General features: G+C 43.8%; 1 protein-coding gene and 1 pseudogene across 2 annotated transcripts; one reads left to right on the forward strand and one right to left on the reverse strand.

Moving 5' to 3' along the window:
• Positions 1-1868: 1868 nt before the first annotated feature.
• On the reverse strand, positions 1869-10512 carry LOC101407106 (uncharacterized). 2 transcript variants are annotated; one of them, XM_087420995.1, is made up of 4 exons: positions 10258-10512; positions 6986-7024; positions 4834-4960; positions 1869-3571 (listed from the first exon to the last, which is right to left on the reverse strand). In XM_087420995.1, exons 1-4 carry the CDS (start codon positions 10288-10290, stop codon positions 1926-1928), a joined length of 1845 nt encoding a protein of 614 aa, XP_087277121.1. In that variant the 5' UTR covers positions 10291-10512; the 3' UTR covers positions 1869-1925. The 2 variants fall into 2 exon arrangements, with proteins under 2 accessions (XP_087277121.1, XP_087277122.1); XM_087420996.1 differs by lacking the exon at positions 10258-10512 and adding an exon at positions 9307-9730.
• On the forward strand, positions 10333-16081 carry LOC101406840 (uncharacterized; annotated as a pseudogene).
• The last annotated feature ends 9430 nt before the right edge of the window (positions 16082-25511 follow it).

The raw sequence follows: 25511 nt of genomic DNA on the forward strand, positions 1-25511 counted from the left end.
ATCATGAACTGTGAAGGGATAAAGCAGGGAAATCTAGGCAACAAGGTGCATTGGCTCATGGGTTTGGGAACTATCGCACTGCCTAGACACCAGTGCTGGGTCCTTGAGAAGGGAAGGGGTCAGAGGGGGGATGTCTGGGGGAGGAGGGCAAAACTCAGCATGTCTGACACTCTACTGTGCTTTAGACTACAGGATCCTTTCTAACACTCTTGTATAGCAACACTTCACAACTAATGACTGTAATTTGGGGTCTTCTTGACAATGAGACATCTGGCAACGTATCCCTGGCTCAGCTCAATGAAAACCACTTCTCTGTGGTCCTGAAGGTCCTTACCAAGCCTGGCAAATTCATTTCTCTCCCACTCAGTGTTATTCCTAATGCTAGGAACTCAAGTATCCAACAGGAAATGGAATCAGCCTGTATAGAAGCAGTTGACCTGATATGAGTTCATCCTGCTTGTCTGTGACTTCACCTTATAAAAGAACCTCCATATTTCCAGGAGGCCTGTGTAGGATATGATCTTGTTGCTTCCCAAAGTAAGATTTTCTTCCATCTTTTACTTGGGATGGAGATTTTGTTCTCTATGCTGTGTTTTCTCTTGGACTTGTAAAGAGCCTTCCAGGAAACATAGACTGCAAGCTAATAATCCACAAAATGCTTTCCTACTTATAACCACCCACATAGCTTTATATTATCACACTAACAGCAATGACAATTTTAAGGAATTTCCAGGTACTGCTTTAAAAGCTCTTTGTACTTTCATTCTTTTAATTTTCACTCTTACTATGTGATCCTGGATAAGGGGTGAATGACTGTACTTGCTTGCATGAATTTAAAATGTTAAAATGAGAACATTTAAACTTGTACTTTCTCGGGAGCACTAAGACATCTGTGACCTAACTGGGCCTGGGCTGCTCCACCAGCCTGGCTGACCTTTCTCTGGCTCCACAGGGAATGGACAGTCTTCCCAGTCCTCAGAGCAGAGAATCTACACCACCTCACACCTCCATCTCCACCCCAGGTGGGGTTCCTTACTCCCCACACCTCCCAAAATGGCACAAAAAACTATTTTCTGACTCATAATGTGCCCTCAACATGACACTGGGCCTCACTAAAGCTGTTCACCCTTTCAAACTTCCAACCATAATTCTGTCCTGAACGTTCCACAAAGTGCACATAATTCCAAAATCAAAAGTGGCTTAAACGATCATGTGTTTATGAGTGCACACATCAGTCCACAGTGAGGTAGGCAGTTTCCTTGTCGGGTCACATGGAGTAGGTGTAAATCCATCATGAGAATCACAGGAAACAATATCCACAGAGAAGGGAAAATTCTACAATCCACCACTAGAACTCAGACTGCTCCTATGAGCAAAGCTGGGTGTTGTCTATGCCTTAAGCAGTTCACTAAGATGGAATAAGGACTCCCAAGAGATTCACATTACCCACAATTCCCTTCAGGGTTTGGACAGCATAGAGGTCTACATTCCCTGAGCACACTGGGGTGACTGATGGACATTGTGGGGAAATGCCACATGGTAGTGATGAGATGCCTTGTGCCACAGGTGCTCAGCAGTTTAGAAAGTCAACTTAGTTGAAGAAAGAATCACAAGTATCTGGTACTAATAATGAACTGAGAATCCTCAGAAGTACAATGTTCAACTGCTGGCTTTTCAATTCCATAAAAAGTCTACCCTCTGGTGTGTTGTTATGTTAAACAAGGTGCTAGCACACCCAGAAAATGGCTAAGGACTTTCTCTAGTATGAACTTTCTGGTGAGTGACGAGGTAAAATTTTTCACTGAAAGTTTCCCCACATTTGTTGCACAAATAAGGCTTTTCTCCATTGTGCATTCTCTGGTGCTCTAAAAGATTTCTTTTGTAGATGAAGTCCTTTTAAATTCACTGCACTTATAATGCCTTTCCTAAGTGTGGAGTTTTTGGTGCTGAACAAGTTTATCCTTGCAGCTCAAGGTTTTCCCACACTCATCACATTCACAGGGTTTTTGTCCAGTGTGTATTCTCTGGTGCTCAAGAAATTTCCCTTTCAGGATGAAGGTCTTCCCACATTCACTGCACTCATAAGGCCTTTCTCCAGCGTGGATTGTCTGGTGCCGAATAAGATTTTGTTTGCGGGTGAAGGCCTTCCCACATCCACTGCACACATAAGGTCTTTCTCCAGTATGAACTTTCTGGTTTTTAATGAAGCTGGAGTGGCATGAAAACAACCTTCCATATTTGTTACGTGCATAATCCTTTTCTCCAGTGTGGATTCTCTGATGCTTGAAAAGTTGACTTTTCTTGATGAAGGATTTCCAACATCCACTGCACTCATAAGGTCTTTCTCCAGTGTGAACTTTCCAGTGATAAACAAGACTAGAACTGTGTCTAAAGGATTTCCCACATTCATTACACTCATAAGGCTTTTCTCCAGTGTGGATTCTCTGGTGCTCAAGAAGATGATCTTTGTGGATGAAGGCTTTCCCACATTCACTGCACTGATGAGGCCTTTCTCCAGTGTGAACTTTCTGGTGTTTAAAGAGTTGCCAGCTGCGTGTAAACAACCTCCCACATTTGTTACACTCATAAGGCTTTTCTTCCGTGTGGATTCTCTGGTGCTCAAGAAGCATTTTTTTGCAGGTGAAGGACTTTCCACATTGACTGCACTCACAAGGCCTTTCTCTAGTGTGAAGTTTCTGGTGCTTAATGAGGTCAGAACTGACTGTAAATGATGTCCCACATGCATTACACTCATAAGGCTTTTCTCCAGTGTGTACTCTCTGGTGTACAACAAGATGGTGTTTGCGGGTGAAGGCTTTCCTACATTCACTGCACACATAAGGCCTTTCTCCAGTGTGAACTTTCTGATGTATAATTAGGGTGGACCAGCGTGAAAATAACCTTCCACATTTGCTACACGCATAAGGCTTTTCTCCAGTGTGGATTCTCTGGTGCTCAACAAGACTATGTTTGCGTGTGAAGGCTTTCCCACATTCACTGCATTCATAAGGTTTTTCTACAGTGTGAACTCTCTGGTGCTCCATGAATTTAACATTTTCCTTGAAGTCCTGCCCACATTCACTGCATTTGTAATGCCCTTGCTGAGTGTGAGAGGCCTCCCTGTTCTCCCTGCTTCTATGTGGTTGCTTTCCACTCTGGGTGGCCTTATGCTGGAGAAAGGCCAGGTTACCCAAGAAATTCTTTTCAACCTCTCCACATGTGAAGCTACTGTCTGACACAAGGATTTTGCAGCTGTCCACATAGGGGGACTTGTTCTCCTCCTCCCTTCTGATGCATTTCTCTCCACTGTGCTGCTTCTGCTGCTGGTGTAGGTATGAACTGAATGAGAACAATTTCCTCCGAGCCCCAGTAGTGTATGGTTTTGGCCCAGGTTGCACTCCTTGGTGCTCAGCCAGGTACAAAATGTCTTTCTCCACCAAGACACACATATTGCAGGAATGAGTCTTTGAGATAGATGGGACTGCCTTTGGAGTCCTGGTCTGCGACACTCTTTCCACAGAAGCACATTGCTCAGAAGAGGCCTCCTCAGGTTTCACTCCATACCAACAACCTGAAAGCACAAAAATGCTGAAGAAGTGGATGTAGACTTTGGTGGAACAGGATAATCTATTACAATGTGTGTATAACACAACCATGAATGAGTCTATGGGTTTGTTTTTAGGGTCAGGGATCCAGGTGGAGGAAAGGATAATCTGCTGTACTAGGCTTCTGATGGTCACAGAAAGGAGGAGCTCTCACAAGCAGCAAGAAAACAGGGTACAGTGCTGTGCTAGGACGAGAGGCCTTTTACAATTCACTCCTCTGCCCCTGGTTCTCAGGAGGAACTTCTCTGCTGGGGACAGGTGAGTGCTGTGTAGAATGTGTGTCCCACCCCTGGAAAACATAATAGCTAAGAGGTAGCTGAAGATAAGAATTACTTAAGTATATGTGCATCTATCCTGACACAATTCATTGTGGACAAATGTTGGAGAACACTACAGAGGGGGAAGAACAGGAGAGATGTGAAGGGCACAGAGGTAGGGGACAACCAGAAGTCAGTGGTCACAGCACAAATATGTGGGCAAGATGTGAAGGATGAGGAAGAAAGACAGAAATGAGGTACAGCCATCAGCCTTGCACTAAAATAGTAGTGAGCAAAGGACAGTTGCCTGGTATGATTAGAACTCATCCATGACAGCATGCCTTTCTCCTGCTACTCACCAGACTCAGGGTCCCATTAACCCCCCTTCCTATGGCCATAGATGTGTCTAACCCATCAGGCACCCATGGCTGGCCTCCACCCCTCAGCTCAAGTTGGTTGACTAAGTGAGACCTAGCAGATCAAAGTGCTAAGGAGAAAATATGGCACTTAAGTAGACAACACTGGCCCATAGTGACCCTACCCATGACAGACCACAGGAGAGAAATCTATTACTAGAAGAACCTGAAGGAAAGTCTTACAAAAGCAATCTAGTGTTGCCCACAAACTACTGACCAGTAAGTATCTGTAATTCCTATGACAGGCAGCAGACAAAAAAGAAGTGGCCAGATCCTGTGAGAGAGATCTTCCACGGATCAGAACAGTCCATATAGGAAGAATGGCAAAGCAAACTGCGATCTGTTGAGCAAGTGACAGGACTCTGAGATGAATCCCTTGAGTGAAAGGCTTCAGCACACAAGGTGCTAGAGCTGAACACACACAGTGCCTATGCCAGGGCACCAAGGAAGGAAGCAATGTCTATGGTCCATGTCTTAGAAAATTGAAGACAGCCTGGAAAAAGGAGAAAAGCAGAGCCCAGTATAGGGCCATGGTGTGGGAGCAATAGTCCTTACCCAGGGAGGCTGTAAGTGACCAGTTCTCCAACATCACATCTTGGTACAGGCATCTCTGGGCATCATCAAGGAGACCCCACTCCTCTTGGGAGAAGCGCACAGCCACATCCTCAAAGGTCACATGGCCCTGTCACGATGGGGGCAGAAGAGTTCATGAGCCTTTCTAACCAGGACCTAAGCAGGTCATGGCCCTCCTCCCCAGCTCCCTACCTCAGAGAAGATGCCAAGTCCTCATGCCACTGGTACTTGCTCTCTCTTCATGTCCCACTGACCCCCTCCAACCATCAGGAAGAACAGACAGGGGGAGAGGCAGTCTCATCTATGTTCTGGAACTGACAAAGAGAGTCCCAACCACTGTCCTCACAGTAAATTGTCCTGGGATTGCACAGATCATGCCACATACAACAACACTTAGGCCTAGTCTCCTGGCTTAAACCCTGAGTACAAGGACCCTGAGTACCCCATCACACTCCCTCTCCATCTGCTCAGCACTATGGGATCACTCATCTCTCACATGCCAGACCATGACCACTACACCTACAACACCACTGCCACCTCTGTCCATGCCTTAGGCATCTCACTGGCTTCCCCACATGCCACTCGGCATGTAGCACTCAGGCAGTGCTTACGAAATGCAACCAGGATCCAGGGCTGCCCCAGGCCTCTGATGGACCCCACTGCCAGTGGAGGTCCAGCACTTCTGTGAAGACCTCCCACCTGGTCCTGGCCTTGTTCCAACGTCAGCCACCCAGACCTTGTGTGGAAGTCAGACAGCCTAAGCTCTCATCTTCTTTAGTGTTGCGTGTGTTGTCCCTACACCAGTCACATCCTTCCTCTCTACACCCCCTCTCACTCAAAGCCCAGCCCCACCTCTCCCACCACAGCCCAAGAATCTCCCAGCTGACTTCATCCTTCCTGAAGCTAATCTGTTACCCAGTCTGACACTCTTCAGGCTCCACCAGGAGTTATCACACAACTCTGAACCTGTGGAAGAGGAAAAACCCACTGGGCCTCAGCTCAGTGTCATGTGACCTCCATTATTGCTTATGTCTCTCAAGAAATCTCTTACCCACCCACTAGGAATCCTGTGCCGCCACCCAGACCTCCACCTAAAACATGTTCCCACACCACACACACACACACTCATGGCCACTGTACTTCCTCATCCATCTTAGTGATGACAGCCACTCCTAGCCAGTTGCCCAAGCAAGTGAGCCAGTCCTTGGAGACTACTCTCTGATCCTTCCCGTTATGTCATTTCCACCATAACCTAGGGAGTGCCTCCCTTCAATATGACACAGTCCACATGACAGCCACCCTCTGATTGGTATCTTTAAATTGATGCTTTTCCCTGAACTCCAGATGTGTTCCACTCAGAGGTCCCTACAGTATCTCAGACTCAACAAGGAAAAAACCTAACTCCTGAGAGTATTTCTGTTAATTACTCCTAGTATCCACTTTCCATCTCAGCAATGACACGTCTACACTTTCACCTAAAACCAACATCTTGGGGTCATGCTAGATTCCCTCTCACCCTGTACAGCAAAAAATCATCCCTACTTACAAAACAAATTGACAAACCAACCTCTTCTCCAACTACAGAGCCATGGCTGTGATACAGCCACCATCAACACTCACCAGGACTGTAGCCTCCCCAGGGTCTCCCTGCCTCTATGCTCACCCCCACAATCTGTCCTCCACTCTGCAGACAGAGTAGCCTGTTTAGACCTGAGTCAGATCAATTCCATTCTCTGCTCCAAACAGTCTGTGGACCCCGCACTTCAGCAGAGGTACACAGCTACTCATGCTGCCATTCCAGGAGTAGCTCTTACCCCTAAATCTATGTAGCCAGCAGATGGAATGGAGTCCTGCAGTTCCCTGAACACTCCCAATTCATTCTCATCTCCACGCATGTGGACACACTGGTTCCTTTGCCCAGGAAAACTTTCATCATTTAACCTTATTAATTGGAAAAATGGGAATGCTTCTGTACAACTTCTGACCTTGATTAAGGACCCTGTGCATGATTTGACCCAAGGGTCCAGAACTAAGGGCAGAGAGTCCCAAGAAAACACTATTTCCTATATCTGTGTGCAAGGACCACAGGGGTAGGGACCAGGGCCAGTGAGGTACTGGGACCTCTTGTACTTACCTGTAAAGGCTCCATAAATGCTGCTGCTACCATGGGAACCTGTGGAAGAGGGAGGATGTGAGATAAAGGTGATCATGCATGGTGGTAAAGGCTGAGCTGTTCCCTTCCTTCCTTGCCCTGGAGAAGGGTGGTCTCAGGCTGACACCTAACCTCAGATCCTCAGTCCTCAGAGCTAGTTCCTAACGGCTGAATGGCCTTGGACAAAGACTCAACCTCCCTCAACCTCAGTGTCTTCATCTGTAAAACCTCAGAGCATCGATGTGGACTTCACATATCCCTTTGGCATGTGACCAGCGGATTAACATTTCTGTAGGTGGTTTTGAAAATTAGGTGTTTCTTACATGTCTTTGAAGTATTTACGTGAATGTCAAATTTAATCAATACTCTGAGGTTTCTGTGACTGTCTTTCTGACACCAAGTTTGTGGTGTCTTTCCCAACTCCAATTACAGATAATTGGATAACTCTCTAACAATAAGTGGGTGTCCTACAATTCAATCCTATTCTCACCAGAATCCACAGGTTTAAAGGCTCAGTCCCACAAAACTGTCTTCCCTGCAGAAGCCAGTTGCAAGTCCCCAATCCCCCAGGTTACCAGTATTTCTGTCCACCTTGACTAAAAATTCAAGGTTTCCTATTGACGCCTCCTCACTTTCAGTAATTTGGTAGAATAACTCACAGATCTCAGGAAAACACTTCACTTACATGTACTGGTTTCTTATAAAAGATACAACTTGAGAATAGCCAAATGGGGAGCTGTCTAGGGCAAGGTGTGGGGTGAGGGCAGCAGAGTTTCCATGCCCTTTCAGTATGATCCACCCTCCCAGCACTTCCACCATTTCAATGTGTTCACTAACCTGAAAGCTCCCTGAATCTCACTGCTCAAGTTTATATCCCTAAGCTCCAGCTCCCCTCCCATCTTTGGGAGGCTCAAGGTGGGGCTGAAAGTTCAAACTTCTAAGCACTTTGTCTTTCTGGTGACCAGACCCATCCTGAGGCTACCTAGGGGAGCCACCCTAAGTCATCTCACTATAATAAACTCCTGTGTGATAGAATGAGCTAGTTATGAATAACAAACAACCACTATTAATACCCAAGAAATTCCAAGGGTTTTAGGAGGTCTATGTAAAGATCCCAGTTTACTGGATTGATGCCCCACATAACAAAATTTTGATCGATGAAGGATCACATAGTGTGGTGGTCCCAAAGATTAGTACCATAGATCCTAGCTGTGTAGTAGGCTATAGAATCTAGGTTTGTGTATGTACATTCTATGTTGTGTACAGAACAAATTCACCAACCTCCCACTTCTCAGAGTGTAGTCCAATCTTAAGGGATTCATAACTGTACTTGCTTGCATGTATTTAACCTGTTAAAGCTGTAAGTTTTAAACTTGTACTTTCCTGGGAGAGCTGAGGCATCTATGACCTTGACTGGGCCTGGGCTGCTCCACCAGCCTGGCTGACCTTTCTCTGGCTCCACAGGGAGTGGACAGTCTGCCTAGTCCTCAGAGCAGAGAATCTGCACCACCTCACACCTCCATCTCCATCCCCATCCCAGGCAGGGCTCATTCTTTACTCCCTCCTCTCTGACCCCCCAGAAAGTCCTGGAACCACAGGACCCTCCTTTCTGCAGCAGCCTCAGAAAATCGCAGCCACTCTGCCCTGTCCTCCAGCCCCAGTCCACTTCTCCTTCATCTCAGGGCCTACCTCAAAGAAAAGTGTTAAGATTTTCCCTCCTAAACTTGAGATCCAGGCTTGGCCCTCATCCAGGACTTAGGCTGCCACCATGTGGACATCACTGAGACAGCTCCCATCTACCCAACTCAAGACTGGCCATGCCAGCTGCCTATAGATCACCTCTACTCTGGGATCTCAGAAACAGCACGTCCAAACTCCAGCTCCTAATCTCTCCTTGAAACCTGCTCTCCTTACCAGTTTCCCCATCTCAACTCCTCCAGATATTCAGCCAAAGGGAAATCTTGATTGTCCTTCGCTCTGCCCTTTTGCTCACAGGCCACACTCACTGCCACAAAATATCCTGCCGGTTTTCCTTATATTTATCAGGAATCTTCTGACTTATAGTCCTTCTACCGCCACGGCTCTGGTCCAGGAACCAGCATCATTCTCTGGAGTCTATTCCAGTAGGCTCCTGTGGGAGATCAAACTCTGCCACCCTGAAATATGTCTCTTTACCTTGATTATTTTCTCTGACAGACATTTGACCTCCACCAAAATGCCTAAAGAATTTAACACAAAATATCTGTTTCAGGAAGGAGTTACTACCATATGATGGCTGTAATATAATGTAAAATAGATGTTACCATAGGAAAGGCACCAACAAGCCCATCTTATCAAAAATTCTGTCTCTCCCAGGTCACATTCTCTAGGTGGCCCTGCAAAGAGTTGCCAGACAAACATTTACATTTGTAAGGGAAATCTCCATTTGTAAAGCTATCTCCCTCTCTGTGCTGGGAAGAGGGGGGATGACCTCATCTCTAGAAACTTATCAATGTGGAAGGTGAGGCATTAAATCTGCATAATAACCTTACTCTTGTTTACTGTGCTTTTCTGGTAATCTCCCATAACTGACTCCCCCCACCTCCAACATCCTCCTTTGTCTTTAGCTGAACCATAGTATTTAGATGAGAATCTCTGCCATTTTGTTGAGAAACTCAGCTTCCCTGGTTTCTCCCATGTATACATGTTATTAAACTTGGTATTATTTTCTCCTGCTAACCTGTCTTTTAATTATTTGACCAGCCATAAGACCTTAAGGGAAAGGGCGGAGGGGGATTCTCCCTTTTCCCCCACACTCCTCACAGGTCTCCCCGTCTCCCCCCTCTTCATCCTCCCCCACTCTGTATCCCCGAGCAGCCTTTGAAATACTGTGAAAACTCTATCTTAGAGATCGTGTTTCTCTTTTATTCACAACACCACACGGCTCCCAGAACCCTCAGACTGACGGCCCAGCTGCTCAGACTGCCATAGCAGTAAGACTCCTCCTCACACTCTCTGCTTCCTGCACACAGGAGTTGGACCCCAGGTTTCCCGGATGCTCCCGGCACAGGTGCATCTCCAAGACTTTGCAGGTGCTGCTCCCACGGCCTTTCGCACTTTTCCACACTTGATCACACTGCCTTTCAGAAACGGGGACCCCACCCCTGAACCCCTACTGTTCTAGAGACGGGGGCCTGAACTGCAGTGACCTGAGCAGGAGACTCTCATCGGGGGCTTTAGGATTTGGGTCAGGATCTGGGGAACGCAATGGTCACCTGGGCCGGGTCCTTCAGCGCCTTCGTCGCCATAGGACCCTCTGGGCGCAACGCTGCCGGGAGACGCGTGTGATAATGGCGGAGACCCGGGCCAGTGGTCCACAGAAAGAGGTCACCCGGGCCGCGCTCACACGGAACCTCAGCTCCCGTGCAGTGAGGACGACGCCTCCTCTCACTTTTTCCGGCTCCAGTTACCTCAGCCCGATCTTGCAATCTGGAGCCTCCGCTTCGGTGGACGGCAGCAAAAGCCGCCAAAGGAGCGCCTTGAGGCAGACGCCGGAAGTCCCGCCCCGTCCCACATCAGACTCACGGAAACGCCCCAAGTGTGGGCTTTCGTTGGTGCAGAGCAGCCAGGCCGCTCGGCTCACAGTCTCCTGGGTAATGTAGTTCTTGCCACCTAACAGCGTGCCCTGCAGACCAGAGGTTCTGCCAACCTCCGGGGCATAAATGAGACAAATGACCCCCTGGGAAAGGACAAACTAAAAACACATCAAAGTAGAGTCAGAAAGTCTACATAACTTTTTTAAAAATCGAATTTAACTCATATTAATATAAAAATGATCCATGGTTACAAAGAATGCATTCAAACTGTTTAAAGACTGAGACTCGCTCCAGTCCTTAATTTTCGTTTTTCTCTTTTTTATTTTCTACATAAAGACTACCGAGGTGAAAATGTTGGAGGAATTTTCAAGGGGAAAAATCAAGTCAGTAAGATTTTAGAATACAAATGTAAATTATATGCAACAAAATGCCTTGGTATACTTCATTATTGGCTAAAATATAAACATACAAATGTAGATAACATAAATCTCTTGTTGACGCTGTTAACTTGGCATGCCTTGCAATACCACTAAGACATTGTGCTGAAACACTAGATTTTTGTGGGGGTGAGGTGAGGTGCTGGTAATAATAGTTATAAGTGTAAAAATCCCAACGTTGTTTTGGAATTGGCTAAGCTATTTATAAATGTCAGAAGGCAATGAGTATAAAAGATACAAAAATTATTCTAATATACAAGGTTGGAGTAAGTTTTCTAAAGGAGACTAAGGCAAATCTAAATTTACAATAAGAAAGCAGTGTCTGATTGGCATCCTGGCATGGAATTTAAGTTGAAAACTAGCAGAATAAACTATAAAGTTTATACAGAGGCACTCTCATATTTACATTCTTCCTTCAAAGCTGAGTGTGGTGGTGCTGCAGAATATTGGGAAATGGCTGCTTTAAAAAAAAAATGGTTCTGGGGAAACAGAATATCCAACTGACAAAAACTCTAATTTTCATCCCTGCTTTTAATCAGACACAAAAATTAATTTCAGATAAAAAAGGATTAAATAGGAATATAAAATATGTACCTCTTAAAAGATCGTGGAAAAAAATGTATTTGTGAGTATGAGAGCAGGAGTTCTCAAACTAAATATGAAAATTGTCACAACATGTACACAAACTATATGAAAATACCCAGATTCTATTATCAAAAAAATCATAAAAAACGTAATGTCAGGAACAAACATAAAAAGATTTGGACCCATATATAATTATTAAAGAGTTAATATATAAATAGTTGTCAATGCAAATAATCAATACTCAGATAAGACAGAGTGATATTTGTTGATATTTAGTGAGCCATCCTGAGGACTAGCCCAGAAGTGTTATCTTCCCCAGGAAAGAGAGCATTCCAGACAAGTGTGGTTTACAGCATGGTTACATACCATTTCAAAACAAAGAAAATACATCAAACAAGACAGGAATACAATTTTTTCCCCCCAGAGTCACAAGGAGATGTTTTGCTGCAGTTTAGCACATACATAGCTGGTCAATCTGACTGGGTTCTGCAGGAGGAAAAGCTTATCATCAAAGAAGTACTGGTATTGGTGTCAGCGAAAGGCACACATTCATCCTTATATTTCAAGACTGCACTCCTAGCTTTGGAAAAATGTTTGAAGCGGGTGTACAATGCATGTTCAGTGAGTCATAAGTCAGTCTGCTCTGGGAAAAACAAGTTTTAGGCCAAATCAGATTTAAACAAGAATGGCTACCCCATCTACCTCAATATGTGAAAACTTATTATTTTCATCATCATAAATAAATTGAATAAGTCCTACAAATTAGCAAGAGAAAGATTTAAAGTGAGAGACTGCAAAACTCTTTTATACCACTTTATAATTACAAAAGGCAAACAACATTTTTTTAAAAAAAGGAAAACCTTATTGGCAATCAGAAAAATGCAAATTAAAATGCAACATCAGACTGGTGGGACTCAGGAAGTCTGACATTACCGAATGTTGGTAACCCTGAAGGAATTAGTAAATACCCTAAACTTCTGCTTCTTGTTCCTGAACCCTTCAAGACTCATCCACGTATGTCCCACAGCTCTGGCTTCCTTTCTTGTCCTCTGTGGAAGAACTTTCCCTCTGATCATGGCCAGTGCCACCACCAGAGCCTACTTCATACCTTCTGCCCTCTCAGGGAACTTGCTTCTTCACTTATTTTCTGCCTCGTCTGTATCTTCATCCTTTCTCTACTCAACCTAATAAGGGGCTCCAGGTGTTTACGCTTGGGAAAAGGAAAACAAACACAAATGCTTTTAGATCAGTCATAGCCCAGAACTAGTGTTGACTCTACTGATGAAGCTGAGTTCCTTAAAGGAGTTGTCTCCTTTTGGGAAAAGATGTATACACTTGAATTTCATACTTATTGCTTAAAAATCTCACTTTTTTTAATATCAGAAGTGTACAATGATGTGCACAAATCCTAAGGATTCAGCTTAAAGTTTTACATATGTATAAGCTGAAATATCCTCCACTGCAGTCAAGACTTAGAATATTTCCAGGACCTTGGCAGGCTCCTGGTGCCCCTTCCTTGTCAACAGCTCCCCCGACAGAGGTAACCGCTATTTACACTCTATCGCTGTGGGTTGGTTTTATTGTTCTTCTTTTAGGAGAGTGGGGTGTGCCTTGAACAACAGAATTTACTTTCTCACAATTCTGGAGGCTGGAGTTCCAAAATCAAGGTGGCAGCAGCATTGGTTTCTACTGAGGTCTCTGTGCTTGCCTTGTAGAACAGGATGGCTTCTTCCTGCTGATGTCATTGCTGTCGTCCAAATTGCCCAGTGCCAACAATGAGAATAATAACGTATTAGTCAGGGGTCTCCAGAGAAGGAGAACCAATAGGATGCATATATACATAGGGATTATTTTAAGGAATTGGCTCATGCGATTGTGAGAGCAAAGTGATTTTGAAGTCTGCAAGGCCAGCCAGTAAGCTAGAGGAGTTGATGTTACAGCCTTGAGTCTGAACATAGTCTGGAGGCAGAATTCCTTCCATTCCAGGGATCTCAGTCTTTGACCCAGAATTTAGAAAACATGCTGCATCAAGAACCCTGCCAAATGTTTCACAGGCATTTTCTCTTTTAATCCTCATGACAGCCTGAGAAACTTAGCATCTCCTAGTCTCTCAGATGAGGAAATGATGACTTGAAGAAGAAGGTAATCCACCCAAGATCAGCTCACCTGACAGAGGCAGGGCTGGAACCGAGGCATTCTGGCTCCAGACTCTCAGTCTGAACCACCATACTGATGGTTGAACCTTGTGTTGTACTATTTGGCCCTGTGTCCCTCTGTCCCTCCTCCTCTGTGATCTTCATCCCCTTCACCTTACTAAAAACAGCACTTCAATGTGGGCCTCACCAGGCATCAGATGCCACTTCTTCCTTTAGCTCTTAAGCACTCTCCAAGGGTGAATTCGCCCGTGCTTACTCCTTCCATTTCAACCAAGTCCTGCTCCCTCTTCCTCTTTCTAGTGACTCTGACTTCTCCATTAGGACCTAGATCATGGGACACCCATCTGGGAACATTACCTCTTTTTCTTCCCAATTTTGTTAGGTGTTGCTTCCTTATACACTCATAGCACCAAGACATCAGTTCTTGGAGCAAATGCCCCCCAGACAGTGTTATCAAAACTACCCTCTCTCCCCTGCTCTGCATTGTGAGCCGGGGTCAGTGACCCACATCCATGTCCTCTGGTTCGGCCTACCTTACAGATTTTCCCTTTAATAGTATCAATGTTACATGGACCATAAAAAGTAATTGGAAACCTAAGTTATAGAGATGTAAAAACACAACAATGTCGGAGGTGCTATTTTCATCCTCATTTGCCCCGAAGTGTTGCTTTTGTTTCTCCTATATTTACATCACTAAAAGTCCCCCTTTGTGCATTGAATTCTCTTCATGTGGCAGAGTAAAACTGCAGACCACAGAGCCATGCACTTCTCAGCCAGTTTGGTCTTAGGGAGCTTGCTCCAGGGAAGCCTGACTCAGGGATCTTCAAGGGACTCCAGCTTAGGGTAATCCAGGGATAAGGAAGGCTACTGTAAATGCAAAATTGGTCAATTGAGGCCAGAGACAGACCCCTATAAGGAGACCCATCATGGGGAAATGAGCCTCAAAGATGATGGTTTGGGGAAAGATGACAGACTGTGCTTCAGCATGTTATAGGAGAGTCTCTTGGGGAGATATCCTCCATGAATGTGACCCACAGGAAACAAAAAAGCCCCCATGATTCGTGCCGAGAGTAACCTGTATAAATGCAAGCAATGTGGAAAGGTTTTAACAGGAAATGATATGTTGTTCAACATCAGTGGGTTCACACTGGCATGAAGCCCTATGAATGCAATGCATGTGGGAAAGCCTTTAGCCTGAGCTCAACCCACATTCGGCATTATCTCATTCACACCAGGGAGAAACCGTACAAGTGCATGGAGTGTGGGAAAGTCTTCCAATGCAGGTCCTACCTCTTAGAATACCATCCAGTTCACACTGGGGAGAAGCCCTAGGAGTGCAGTTGAAACCGAACACAAACACAGGTTGCTTTACCCTACACACAGCAAAGCCAGTTACCAAAACATCATGGTTATAGCAAGGAAAGAGGTTTATTATGGAAAGGCAGCCAGACAGGGAGATGGGAGCTAAAACTCAAATCTACCTCCACAAAGGGGAAAGGGTAGTGGTTATTATCTGGGGTTTTAGGGAGGGGAGGAGGAGCAGGCGCTGGGGTTTTAGGGAGGGGAGAAAGAGCATGTGGCTTTGCTGGTTGGTTTGGCTTGTAAGATTGAATCTCTTTTTTTTGTTGACCATCTGGATTTTTCTGGTAGGTTTCATCCTTGGCCTGCATTTGACCTTCTGAGGCTGAATCTCCTTTCTTCTTCACTGTCTGGACCTTGACTTTCTGGGAAAAACAACTCAGACAGAAAAATCTGGTTAGTTTTACCTGAGTATGCATAGGAGTTAGAAAAGCTTATCTCAAATAATTTTTCTCTCTCCTAACCCAGGGAAAATGTCAAATCCTTCATTCTGCGTTTCACAGTTGGTGTGGAAAGGCCTTCACCTACCACTCTACTTTTATTCAGCCCACCCTGGAGAAAAACCCTTTGAGTGCAAAACATGTGAGAAATCATTTAGCAACAGAGCACACATAATTCAACAGTCCATCATCCACAGTGGAGAGAAGCCCTATGAGTGCAGTGAGTGTAGAAAGGCCTTCAGATGCAGTTCAGAACTCGTGCAGCATCAGCGGATTCACACTGGGGAGAAGCCCTATGAGTGCACCCAGTGTGGGAAAGCCTTCCACCGGAGCACGTACCTCCTTCAGCACTCCGTCATCTGCACTGGGGAGACACCATACAAATGCCTTGAGTGTGGGAAGGCCTTCAAACCCAGGTCACACTTCCTGCAGCACCAGCGGGTTCACACTTGAGAGACCCAGTGAGTGCCCTGAATGTGGAAAGGCCTTCACCCACTGATCCTCTTGTCTTTCAGAAGGGGATCCACACTGGAGGAAAAAATACGTTCTGTGCAAAGAATGTTGGAAAGGGTTTTTTGTCAGCTCTTCAGACACCTGAGTCATCACATTGGAGAAAAGTCCTGTGAACGCAGTGAACGTTAGGAAGCCTTCAGCCACTGCTCAGCCCTCACTCATCATCGAAGGGTTTGTACCAGAGAGAAATGGGAGAAGGCGTGTCACCAGTGAGTCCACCTCCGTCAACATCAGAAAACACACCAGGGAAAGACATTCTGAACATAACTATTGAGGACAGTCCGTAGCCAGAAGAAAAAAATCTTACTTTCTGTATGAGAATTCATAATGAAGAGGAACACATAATTGTCATGGCTGTGAGAAAACTCTCTGTGACAGGTCACCTCTTGTCATGCAGAGTCATAGCGGGATTCGAAATAGCTTGGACTTTCCCATACCTGTGAGAAAGCATGCAGGAGGCTGGCCCAGCAGCTCCTGTGCACTTGCAAGAACCTTCAGCCACAGATCTCCCCCTTGGTTTATACGTAAAAAGCCACCTCAGCATTCTTTCAGAAAGAAAAATAAAAAGGTGGAGGAGGGGATGGAGATGGAGACTATAAAAGGAAAAGACAAACACCTTCGCAAACGCTTTCTGACTCCCTGCCAGGCCTCCTGCAGTTTCTCATCAGTTTTATTTGTTGGTGTGGAATGTTTGAGAGGTAAAAACTTGTTTTTTATATGTGTTCACTGCTGTCCTGTCAGGGAAGCTGGACAGTGAGGGCAGCTCTACAGACATTTGTGGGGAGCCGTGATTCCAAACATCTCCACCCACGAGGAGCATAACTCTTTGTGGGAAATGAGAACACTTGAGTCATGAGATACTTGAACTTATTAGAAGTTAGAATATTAACTTTTATTCTAATTATACTTTTATTATTGAATTAGGACTCCTCAGGTGAGTCCTATGTCTTTCCTCTTCCTGGTGTCTCCCAGGTTCTTTAATGCCATGTGGAGGACCAGGCACTTCCAAGTCGCCTCTGGAGTTTTCTAGTTGAATTATAGCTAAAATCAGTAAAATGAAACACACAGCTGAGCTAAACTCATGATAAACTGAAAAAAAAAACGCGGAGGAGAATTCTCATCATCTGATCTTATAAACATTTGTGTGAAGTTTTGTTACAGAATAAAGTGCCAGGGAATTTAACAGGAGAATCCAGATGAGTGTAGGCCAGTGTTAGGTTTGTGTGGGTTTCACACTTACCACAGTGGACTTATTCCTTTGGTGCTGGCATTGGATGTGGTCATTTGAAATTCATCCTGTGGGATTTTCTTTGAGACTAGTTGTGAAGCTACAAAAGATAATCAATGTTAACTAACATGAAAAAATTTATTGTACAGAAAAACATACAATTCTCATTTGCTCACTTGGAGCCTTCCTCAGATCCTTTTAAAAGACTACATACAAGCTTTACATTTTCAGGGTGGGCATGCACCTTGTTTGAGGTGCACATAGTATGACTGCACTTCTCGATGAGTTAAGAACGCTATTTCTTGTTTGTTTTCAGGACAGTGAGCATAATTTTCTGTTCTTTGGAAAAGAGAATTGACTCTGGAAGACCCCACCCTCCTCCATACTCTCTCTGGAGGGTGGTATGTATTGTAGCTGTGGCTGTACTTGTGGCTGAGCCACTGGGTTCAAGAGAGTTGCAGAAAACCCTCCAGAAACATCTTGGCTCTCATCAAACGGTTCTTCTTTCTATGTCTGGAACCTGGGATCATTTGTCCCAAAGCAGGAATGATGTGTTTTCCACTGGATGAAGGAAATCCTAGGGTTTGTTCCCTCAACATCCAGCTCTTTCCATACAGTCTTCACTTACGTGTTCAGTGTGATGACCTACCATATATTTGCTGCTGTGATTGGCAAGAGTCTCATGAGACCACCATCCTTCATCTATGTGAACACTCACTGTGTTGTGGGCACACTGTGGGCAGGGAGGCACTTGCGTGACTGAAACATGGGTCCTGCCCTTGGGCAGGGAGGGAGCTCACTGTCTTGTGTAGGTCAGCGGAGCACACCAAAATCTAGAGAGAGTGAAGGAAGTTGAGCACATGGCTTTGCTTGATTCTTAATCACCTTGAAGATTTTCATCTCCACAATAAGATTCTTTCCCATTCTTGAGAGCACTCGGGGCACTGAACCTGAAGGGAGGGCAGTGAGTGAGTAAAATTAGGATGAGTAGCAGAGTGGTGCAAATGGAGAAGAAAGTTAAGGTGACATTTATTCAATGCTCCAAGAAATAATTTATTGCCTATTGTATGTGGGTCCAGTCCATAGACTTTAATAGGTCTATGAGATGCACATGCACAAAACATAAAAATATTTTGTGCACAGAGAACTTACATTGTGGTTGAAGGAAACAGTCAAATAACAGTGTTCCTAAGTTATTAAAGTTACACAGTATGTCAGAAGCTAATGGATTCTATGGAGTAAAGAGCAGGACATGGTTGAGGAAAAACTTAGGGGCAAGGACAAGTTATAACGTTAATAGGCTTCACATTAGGACTGTTGGAGAAGATGCTATTCTAGGACATAATTTAGAGCTGAGAGAAGACAAGTTTATTTCCTCCTTTTTTTTTTGGTTTGTTTTTGAAAGAACACTTTATTTTTTTTTAATTTTGTGTTTATTGCAGTAACATTGGTTTATAACATTGTAAAAATTTCAGGTGTACATCATTGTACTTCTATTTCTGCATAGATTACATCATGTTCACCACCAAAATACTAATTACAACCCATCACCACACACGTACCGAATTATCCCTTTCACCCTCCTCCCTCCCCCCTTCCCCTCTGGTAACCAGCACTCCAATCTCTGTCTCTATGTGTTTGTTTATTGTTGTTATTATCTACTACTAATGAAGGAAATCATACGGTATTTGACCTTCTCCCTCTGACTTATTTCACTTTGCATTATACCCTCAATGTCCATCCATGTTGTCACAAATGGCTGGATTTCATCGTTTCTTATGGCTGAGTAGTATTCCATTGTGTATATATACCACATCTTCTTTATCCATTCATCCCTTGATGGGCACTTAGGTAGCTTCCAAGTCTTGGCTATTGTGAATAACGTTGCAATGAACACAGGGGTGCACGTACCTTTAGAAACCAGTGTTTTCAAGTTCTTTGGATAAATACTCAACAGTGGAATAGCTGGATCATACGGTAGTTCTATCCTTGATTTTTTGAGGAATCTCCATACTGTTTTCCACAGTGGCTGCACCAGTTTGCACTCCCACCAGCAGTGTATGAGAGTTCCCTTCTCTCCACATCCTCTCCAACACATGTTGTTTCCCGTCTTGTTAATTATAGACATTCTGACGGGCGTGAGGTGATATCTCATTGTAGTTTTGATTTGCATTTCCCTGATAGTTAGTGATTTTGAACATCTTTTCATGTGTCTGTTGGCCATCTGTATATCTTCTTTGGAGAAACGTCTGTTCAGGTCTTTTGCCCATTTTTTAATTGGGTTGGTAGTTTTTTTGTTGTTGAGATGCATGAGTTCTTTATATATTTTGGAGATTAAGCCCTTATCAGATGTATGGTTTGCAAATATCGTCTCCTAATTGTTAGGTTGTCTTTTCGTTTCGTTGATGGTTTCCTTTGCTGTGCAGAATCCTTTTAGTTTGATGTAGTCCCATTTGTTTATTTTTTCTACTGTTTCTCTTGCCTGGTCAGATGTGGTGTTTGAAAAGATGTTGCTAAGACCGATGTCGAAGAGCGTACTGCCTATGTTTTCTTCTAGAAGTTTCACAGTTTCAGGTCTTACATTCAAGTCTTTAATCCATTTGGAGTTAATTTTTGTGTATGGTGTAAGGTAAGGGTCTACTTTCATTTTTTTGCATATGGCTATCCAGTTTTCCCAACACCATTGTTGAAGAGACTTTCTTTTCCCCATTGTATGTTCTTGGCTCCTTTGTCAAAGATTAGCTGTCCATAGATGTGTGGGTTTATTTCTGGGCTTTCGATTCTATTCCATTGATCTGTGTGTCTGTTTTTGTGCCAGTACCATGCTGTTTTGGTTACTATAGCTTTGTAGTATATTTTGAAATCAGGGAGTGTGATACCTCCAGCTTTGTTCTTTTTTCTCAGGATTCCTTTAGCTATTCGGGGTCTTTTGTTGTTCCATATAAATTTTAGAATTCTTTGTTCTATTTCTGTGAAAAATGTTGTTGGAACTTTGATAGGGATTGCATTGAATCTATAGATGGCTTTAGGAAGTATGGACATCTTAACTATGTTAATTCTTCCAATCCAAGAGCACAGAATATCTTTCCATTTCTTTGTGTCTTCTTCAATTTCTTTCAGAAATGTTTTATAGTTTTCGGTGTACAGATCTTTCACAACTTGGTTAAGTTTATTCCTAGGTATTTTATTCTTTTTGTTGCAATTGTAAATGGGATGGTATTCTTAATTTCTCTTTCTGCTACTTTGTTGTTAGTGTACAGAAATGCAATTGATTTTTGTATGTTGATTTTGTATCCTGCAACTTTACCATATTTGTTTATTACTTCTAAAAGTTTTCTGGTGGATTCTTTAGGGTTTTTTATATATAAAATCATGTCATCTGCAAATAGTGCGAGTTTCACTTCTTCCTTTCCAATATGGATCCCTTTTATTTCTTTCTCTTGCCTGATTTCTCTGGCTAGGACTTCCAGTACTATGTTAAATAGGAGTGGTGACAGTGGACATCCTTGTCTGGTTCCTGTTCTTAGAGGGATAGCTTTCAGTTTTTCACCATTGAGGATGATATTAGCTGTGGGTTTCTCATATATGGTCTCTATTATGTTGAGATACTTTCCTTCTATCCCCATTTTATTCAGAGTTTTTATCATAAATGGATGCTGTATCTTGTCAAATGCTTTCTCTGCATCTATTGAGATGATCATGTGATTTTTATTCTTCATTTTATTAATGTGGTGTATTACGTTGATTGATTTGCGAATGTTAAACCATCCCTGCATCCCTGGAATAAATCCCACTTGATCATGGTGTATAATCTTTTTAACGTATTGTTGTATGCGATTTGCTAGTATTTTGAGGATTTTTGCATCGATGTTCATCAGTGATATTGGTCTGTAATTTTCTTTTCTTGTGTTGTCCTTGTCTGGTTTTGGTATCAGGGTAATGTCAGCTTCATAGAATGAGTTAGGGAGCTTCCCCCCCTCCTCAATTTTTTGGAAGAGTTTGAGAAGGATAGGTATTAAGTCTTCTTTGAATGTTTGGTAGAATTCACCAGGGAAGCCGTCTGGTCCTAGACTTTTATTTTTGGGGATGTTTGTGATTACTGTTTCGATCTCCTTACTGGTGATCGGTCTATTCAAATTCTCTACTTCTTCTTGATCCAGTTTTGGAAGGTTGTATGAGTCTAAGAATTTATCCATTTCTTCCAGATTGTCGAATTGGTTGGCGTACAGCTTTTCATAGTATTCTCTTATAATCTTTTGTATTTCTGAGGTGTCTGTTGTAACCTCTCCTCTTTCATTTCTGATTTTACTTATTTGTGCCTTCTCTCTTTTTTTCTTGGTGAGTCTAGCTAAAGGTTTGTCAATTTTGTTGATCTTTTCAAAGAACCAGCTCTTGGTTTTATTATTTTTTCTATTGGTTTTTTTTTTGGTCTCTATTTCATTTATTTCTGCTCTGATTTTTATTATTTCCCTTCTTCTACTGATTTTGGGCTTTGTTTGTTCTTCTTTTTCCAGTTCCTTTAGGTGCATTGTTAGATTGTTTATTTGAGATTTTTCTTGTTTGTTGAGATAGGCCTGTATCGCTATAAGCTTCCCTCTTAGAACCGCTTTTGCTGTATCCCATAAATTCTGGCATGTCGTATTTTAATTTTCATTTGTCTCCAGGTAATTTTTGATTTCCTCTTTGATTTCTTCGTTAACCCAGTCATTGTTCAGTAGCATTTTGTTTAATCTCCACGTATTTGTGGCTTTTCTAATTTTCTTCCTATAGTTGATTTCTAGTTTCATACTGTTGTGGTCAGAAAAGATGTTTGGTATTATTTCAATCTTCTTAAATTTATGGAGACTGGTTTTGTGGCCTAATATGTCATCAATCCTGGAGAATGTTCCATGTGCATTTGAAAAGAACGTGTATTCTTCGGTTTTTTGATGGAATGCTCTGTATATATCTACTAGGTCCACCTGTTCTAGCGTGTCGTTTAAGGCCAATGTTTTCTTATTGATATTCTGTTTGGATTATCTATCCGTTGGTGTAAGTGGAGTGTTAAAGTCCCCTACTATTATTGTGTTACTGTCTATTTCTGTTTTTATGTCTGTTAATAATTGCTTTATATATTTAGGTGCACCTACATTGGGTGTGTAGATATTTACAAGTGTCATATCCTCTTGTTGGATTGTTCCCTTGATCATTATGTAATGCCCTTCTTTGTCTCTTTTTACAGTTTTTGTTTTAAAGTCTATTTTGTCTGATATGAGTACTGCTACCCCAGCTTTCTTTTCATTGCCATTTGTGTGGAGTATCTTTTTCCATCCCTTCACTTTCAGTTTGTGAGTGTCTTTAGGTCTGAAGTGTGTCTCTTGTATGCAGCATATATATGGGTCTTGTTTTTTAATCCAATCAGCCACCCTATGCCTTTTAATTGGAGCATTTAGTCCATTGACGTTCAAAGTAGCTATTGATAAGTATGTAATTACTGTCATTTTTTAACTTTTTTTTTTCTCAGTGTTTTAGTAGTCCTTCTCTGTTCCTTTCTTCTTCTATACAGAATTGATGGTCACTTTAGTTTGACCTCTGTCTGAAAGCTGTACTCTTTAACTCCCCTCCTCCCTCCTTTTATGTTTTTGATATCATATCTAACCTCTTTTTTGTGCATTTGTATCCCTTACATTCTAATCATGGAAATAGATAATTGTTCCTATTTGTGGTCTTCTCTTTTCCCCTTAAATCAGTCCCTATAACATTTCTTGTAGCACTGGTTTCTTGGTGACAAACTCCTTTAATTTTTGCTTATCTGGGAAAATTTTGATCTCTCCTTCCATTTTGAATGATAACCTTGCTGGGTAGAGTATTCTCGACTGTAAGTTTTTTCCTTTTAGCACTTTAAATATATCATGCCACTCTCTTCTAGCCTGTAAGGTTTCTGCTGAGAAGTCAGCTGATAGCCTTATGGGGTTTCCTTTGTATGTAACTTGACATTCTCTTGCAGCTTTTAGGATTCTCTCTTTATCTTTAATTCTGGATATCTTGATTATGATGTGTCTTGGTGTGGGCCTCTTTGGGTTTATCTTGTTTGGGGCTCTCTGTGCTTCCTGTACCTGGATGTCTGTTTCCTTCCTTAGGTTAGGGAAGTTTTCATCTATTATTTCTTGAAATAGATTCTCTGCCCCCTTGTCTCGCTCTTCTCCTTCCGGGACACCTATAACACGGATGTTAGTGTGCTTGATGTTGTCCCAGATGTCCCTTAGACTGTCCTCACTCTTTTTAATTCTTTTCTCTTTTACCTGTTCTCCTTGGATAATTTCTTCTAGTCTTTCGTCCAGCTCACAGATCCGTTCTTCTGTACCCTCTACTCTGCTCTTGAGTCCCTCTAATGAATTTTTCATTTCCAGTATTGTATTCTTCATTTCTGATTGGTTCTTTTTTATATCTTCCATTTCTTTGTTGACATTCTCACTGAGTTCATCTAGTCTTCTCCCCAGATCAGTGAGCATCCTTAACACTCTTAGTTTGAACTCTCTGTCAGGTAGGTTGCTCATGTCTGTTTCACTTAGTTCCTTTTCTGGGGTTTTGTCCTGTTCCCTTACTTGGGATGTATTCCTTTGCCTCCTCATTTTGCCTCTTTCCCTGTGCTTCTGTCTACGTATTAGGTAGGTCAGCTACGTCTCCTGCTCTTGGATAGGTGACCTTATGTAAGTGATGGCTTAGGAGGCCTGCAGTGTGCTTCCCTCAGTTCTCAATGTTCCGGGGGTTACCCCTATGTGGGCTACGTGTGTCCCTCTGTTGTGGCCTGTTTGCTCTCCCTGTAGGCGCCCAGGGAGGCTGAGTTATGCTCCTGGCCAGCTGTTGTAATGCTCAGCTGCTTGTAGTTGTTGTGGGCCCTTCAGTCTCTTTATCAGGTGTGGGGAGCCCCAGCACAGTTGGCTGCAAGTTCTAATACCACATTTGTGTTGCAGTATTTCTTTTAAGTGAATACGCCCCCAGCGTGGCAGGTTGTTAGGCTCAGGGCCTTACAATTGCTGTAAGCCTCTAGCCTATTAGGTCTCTTGTCAGCTCTCTGAGAATCACAGCTTGGTGGGGCTGGCCTCAGGCACAGGAGCACCCAATTGTTTCAGGCTTTGGAAGGTGGGGCAAACCTCCTATGTGGGTCTTTGAGAAGCACAAGTCTTCTGCAGCTGACAAGCCCTGCTGCCCACAGGTCCACACACACAGTCAACACAGTCCTGCCCCGTGTGCGTGCCCCATTCTCCCCAAGCGGACTCAGCCTCTCCACGGCGGGAGCCCCACACACTCCGCCACCGCCCCACACTCTCCACCCGCTCCTTGTGCACACCCTCCCCGGCTCAAGTCGGCTCAGTTGCCAGGCTGCAGAGAATCCAGTCACCAATCTATGCAGGCCCACAAGTTGCCTGAGGGCTTGTTGTTGGGTGGGGCCAGTCTCTAGGGTGGGCTGCCTGCCCTGCCTGAGCTAGATTAAATCGGTGCTCTAGCGGGTGGGGCAGACCCTGGGCTAGCAGGCCTCAGGGAGAACTCCAATGGCGTCTGTGTCAGCAGGCTCACACCAGGCCACAACAATGGCCGCCGCCAATGTCCCAGTCCCTGGAGAGGTCTCACCCCTCACCGAGATGCACTCAGGGCCTATTAAGTGAGTCTCTTGTCACCAAAGCACTGTGCACCTTTCTTTCTTGTGATTTTAGGATGCTTTCTGAAACGGGTGTTTGCCCGTGGGCCATTTAAGAGCCAGTTTTAGTTTCTTTGTGAACCGGGTTTTCTGGGGGTACTCCCCAATGTTTTAGTAGCAGGCACAGTCAGATATTATGCTGCTAGTCTCGATTGTTCTGGGTCCACAAAATGCCCACAGCAGGGGCGCTCCCCGGCTCAGGACCCCGTACCTCCAGGGAGGGCTGCCTACCTGTGGGCTGCTCCCGGCGGCCGTGATGCTGGTGGCTTGTGAAGGCGGCATTTTTCCTCTCCAGAAGGGAGTTTCTGCCTCTTCCACCTCAGTTAGGATTGTCCGTTGTTGGAGGAGTTCCTCTTATCCAGTTTTCAGGTCTGTCTCAGGGGTAATTTTTCCACGAGTAGTTGTAAATTGGCTGTGTCCACGGGAGGAGGTGAGTTCCGAGTCTGCTTACGCCACCATCTTGACTCCAACCCCCCATTTCCTCCTTTTTAATGCATATATGTGTATATATTTTCTTTTCTGGTGATGAAGATTATC

The sequence above is a fragment of the Ceratotherium simum genome, chromosome 33 (genome assembly GCF_057802395.1).
Source record: "Ceratotherium simum simum isolate JZ-2026a chromosome 33, ASM5780239v1, whole genome shotgun sequence".
Lineage (NCBI taxonomy): Eukaryota > Metazoa > Chordata > Mammalia > Perissodactyla > Rhinocerotidae > Ceratotherium > Ceratotherium simum.

Excerpts from the sequence above, each read along its gene's own strand:
- LOC101407106 (XM_087420995.1), bottom strand. The coding sequence starts at position 10,290 with ATGGCGACGAAGGCGCTGAAGGACCCGGCCCAG. Across the intron at positions 4,961-6,985 it reads CATTTATGGAGCCTTTACAG|GGCCATGTGACCTTTGAGGA; the intron begins GTAAGTACAAGA and ends CCATCGTGACAG. Across the intron at positions 3,572-4,833 it reads GTCACTTACAGCCTCCCTGG|GTTGTTGGTATGGAGTGAAA; the intron begins GTAAGGACTATT and ends TTGTGCTTTCAG.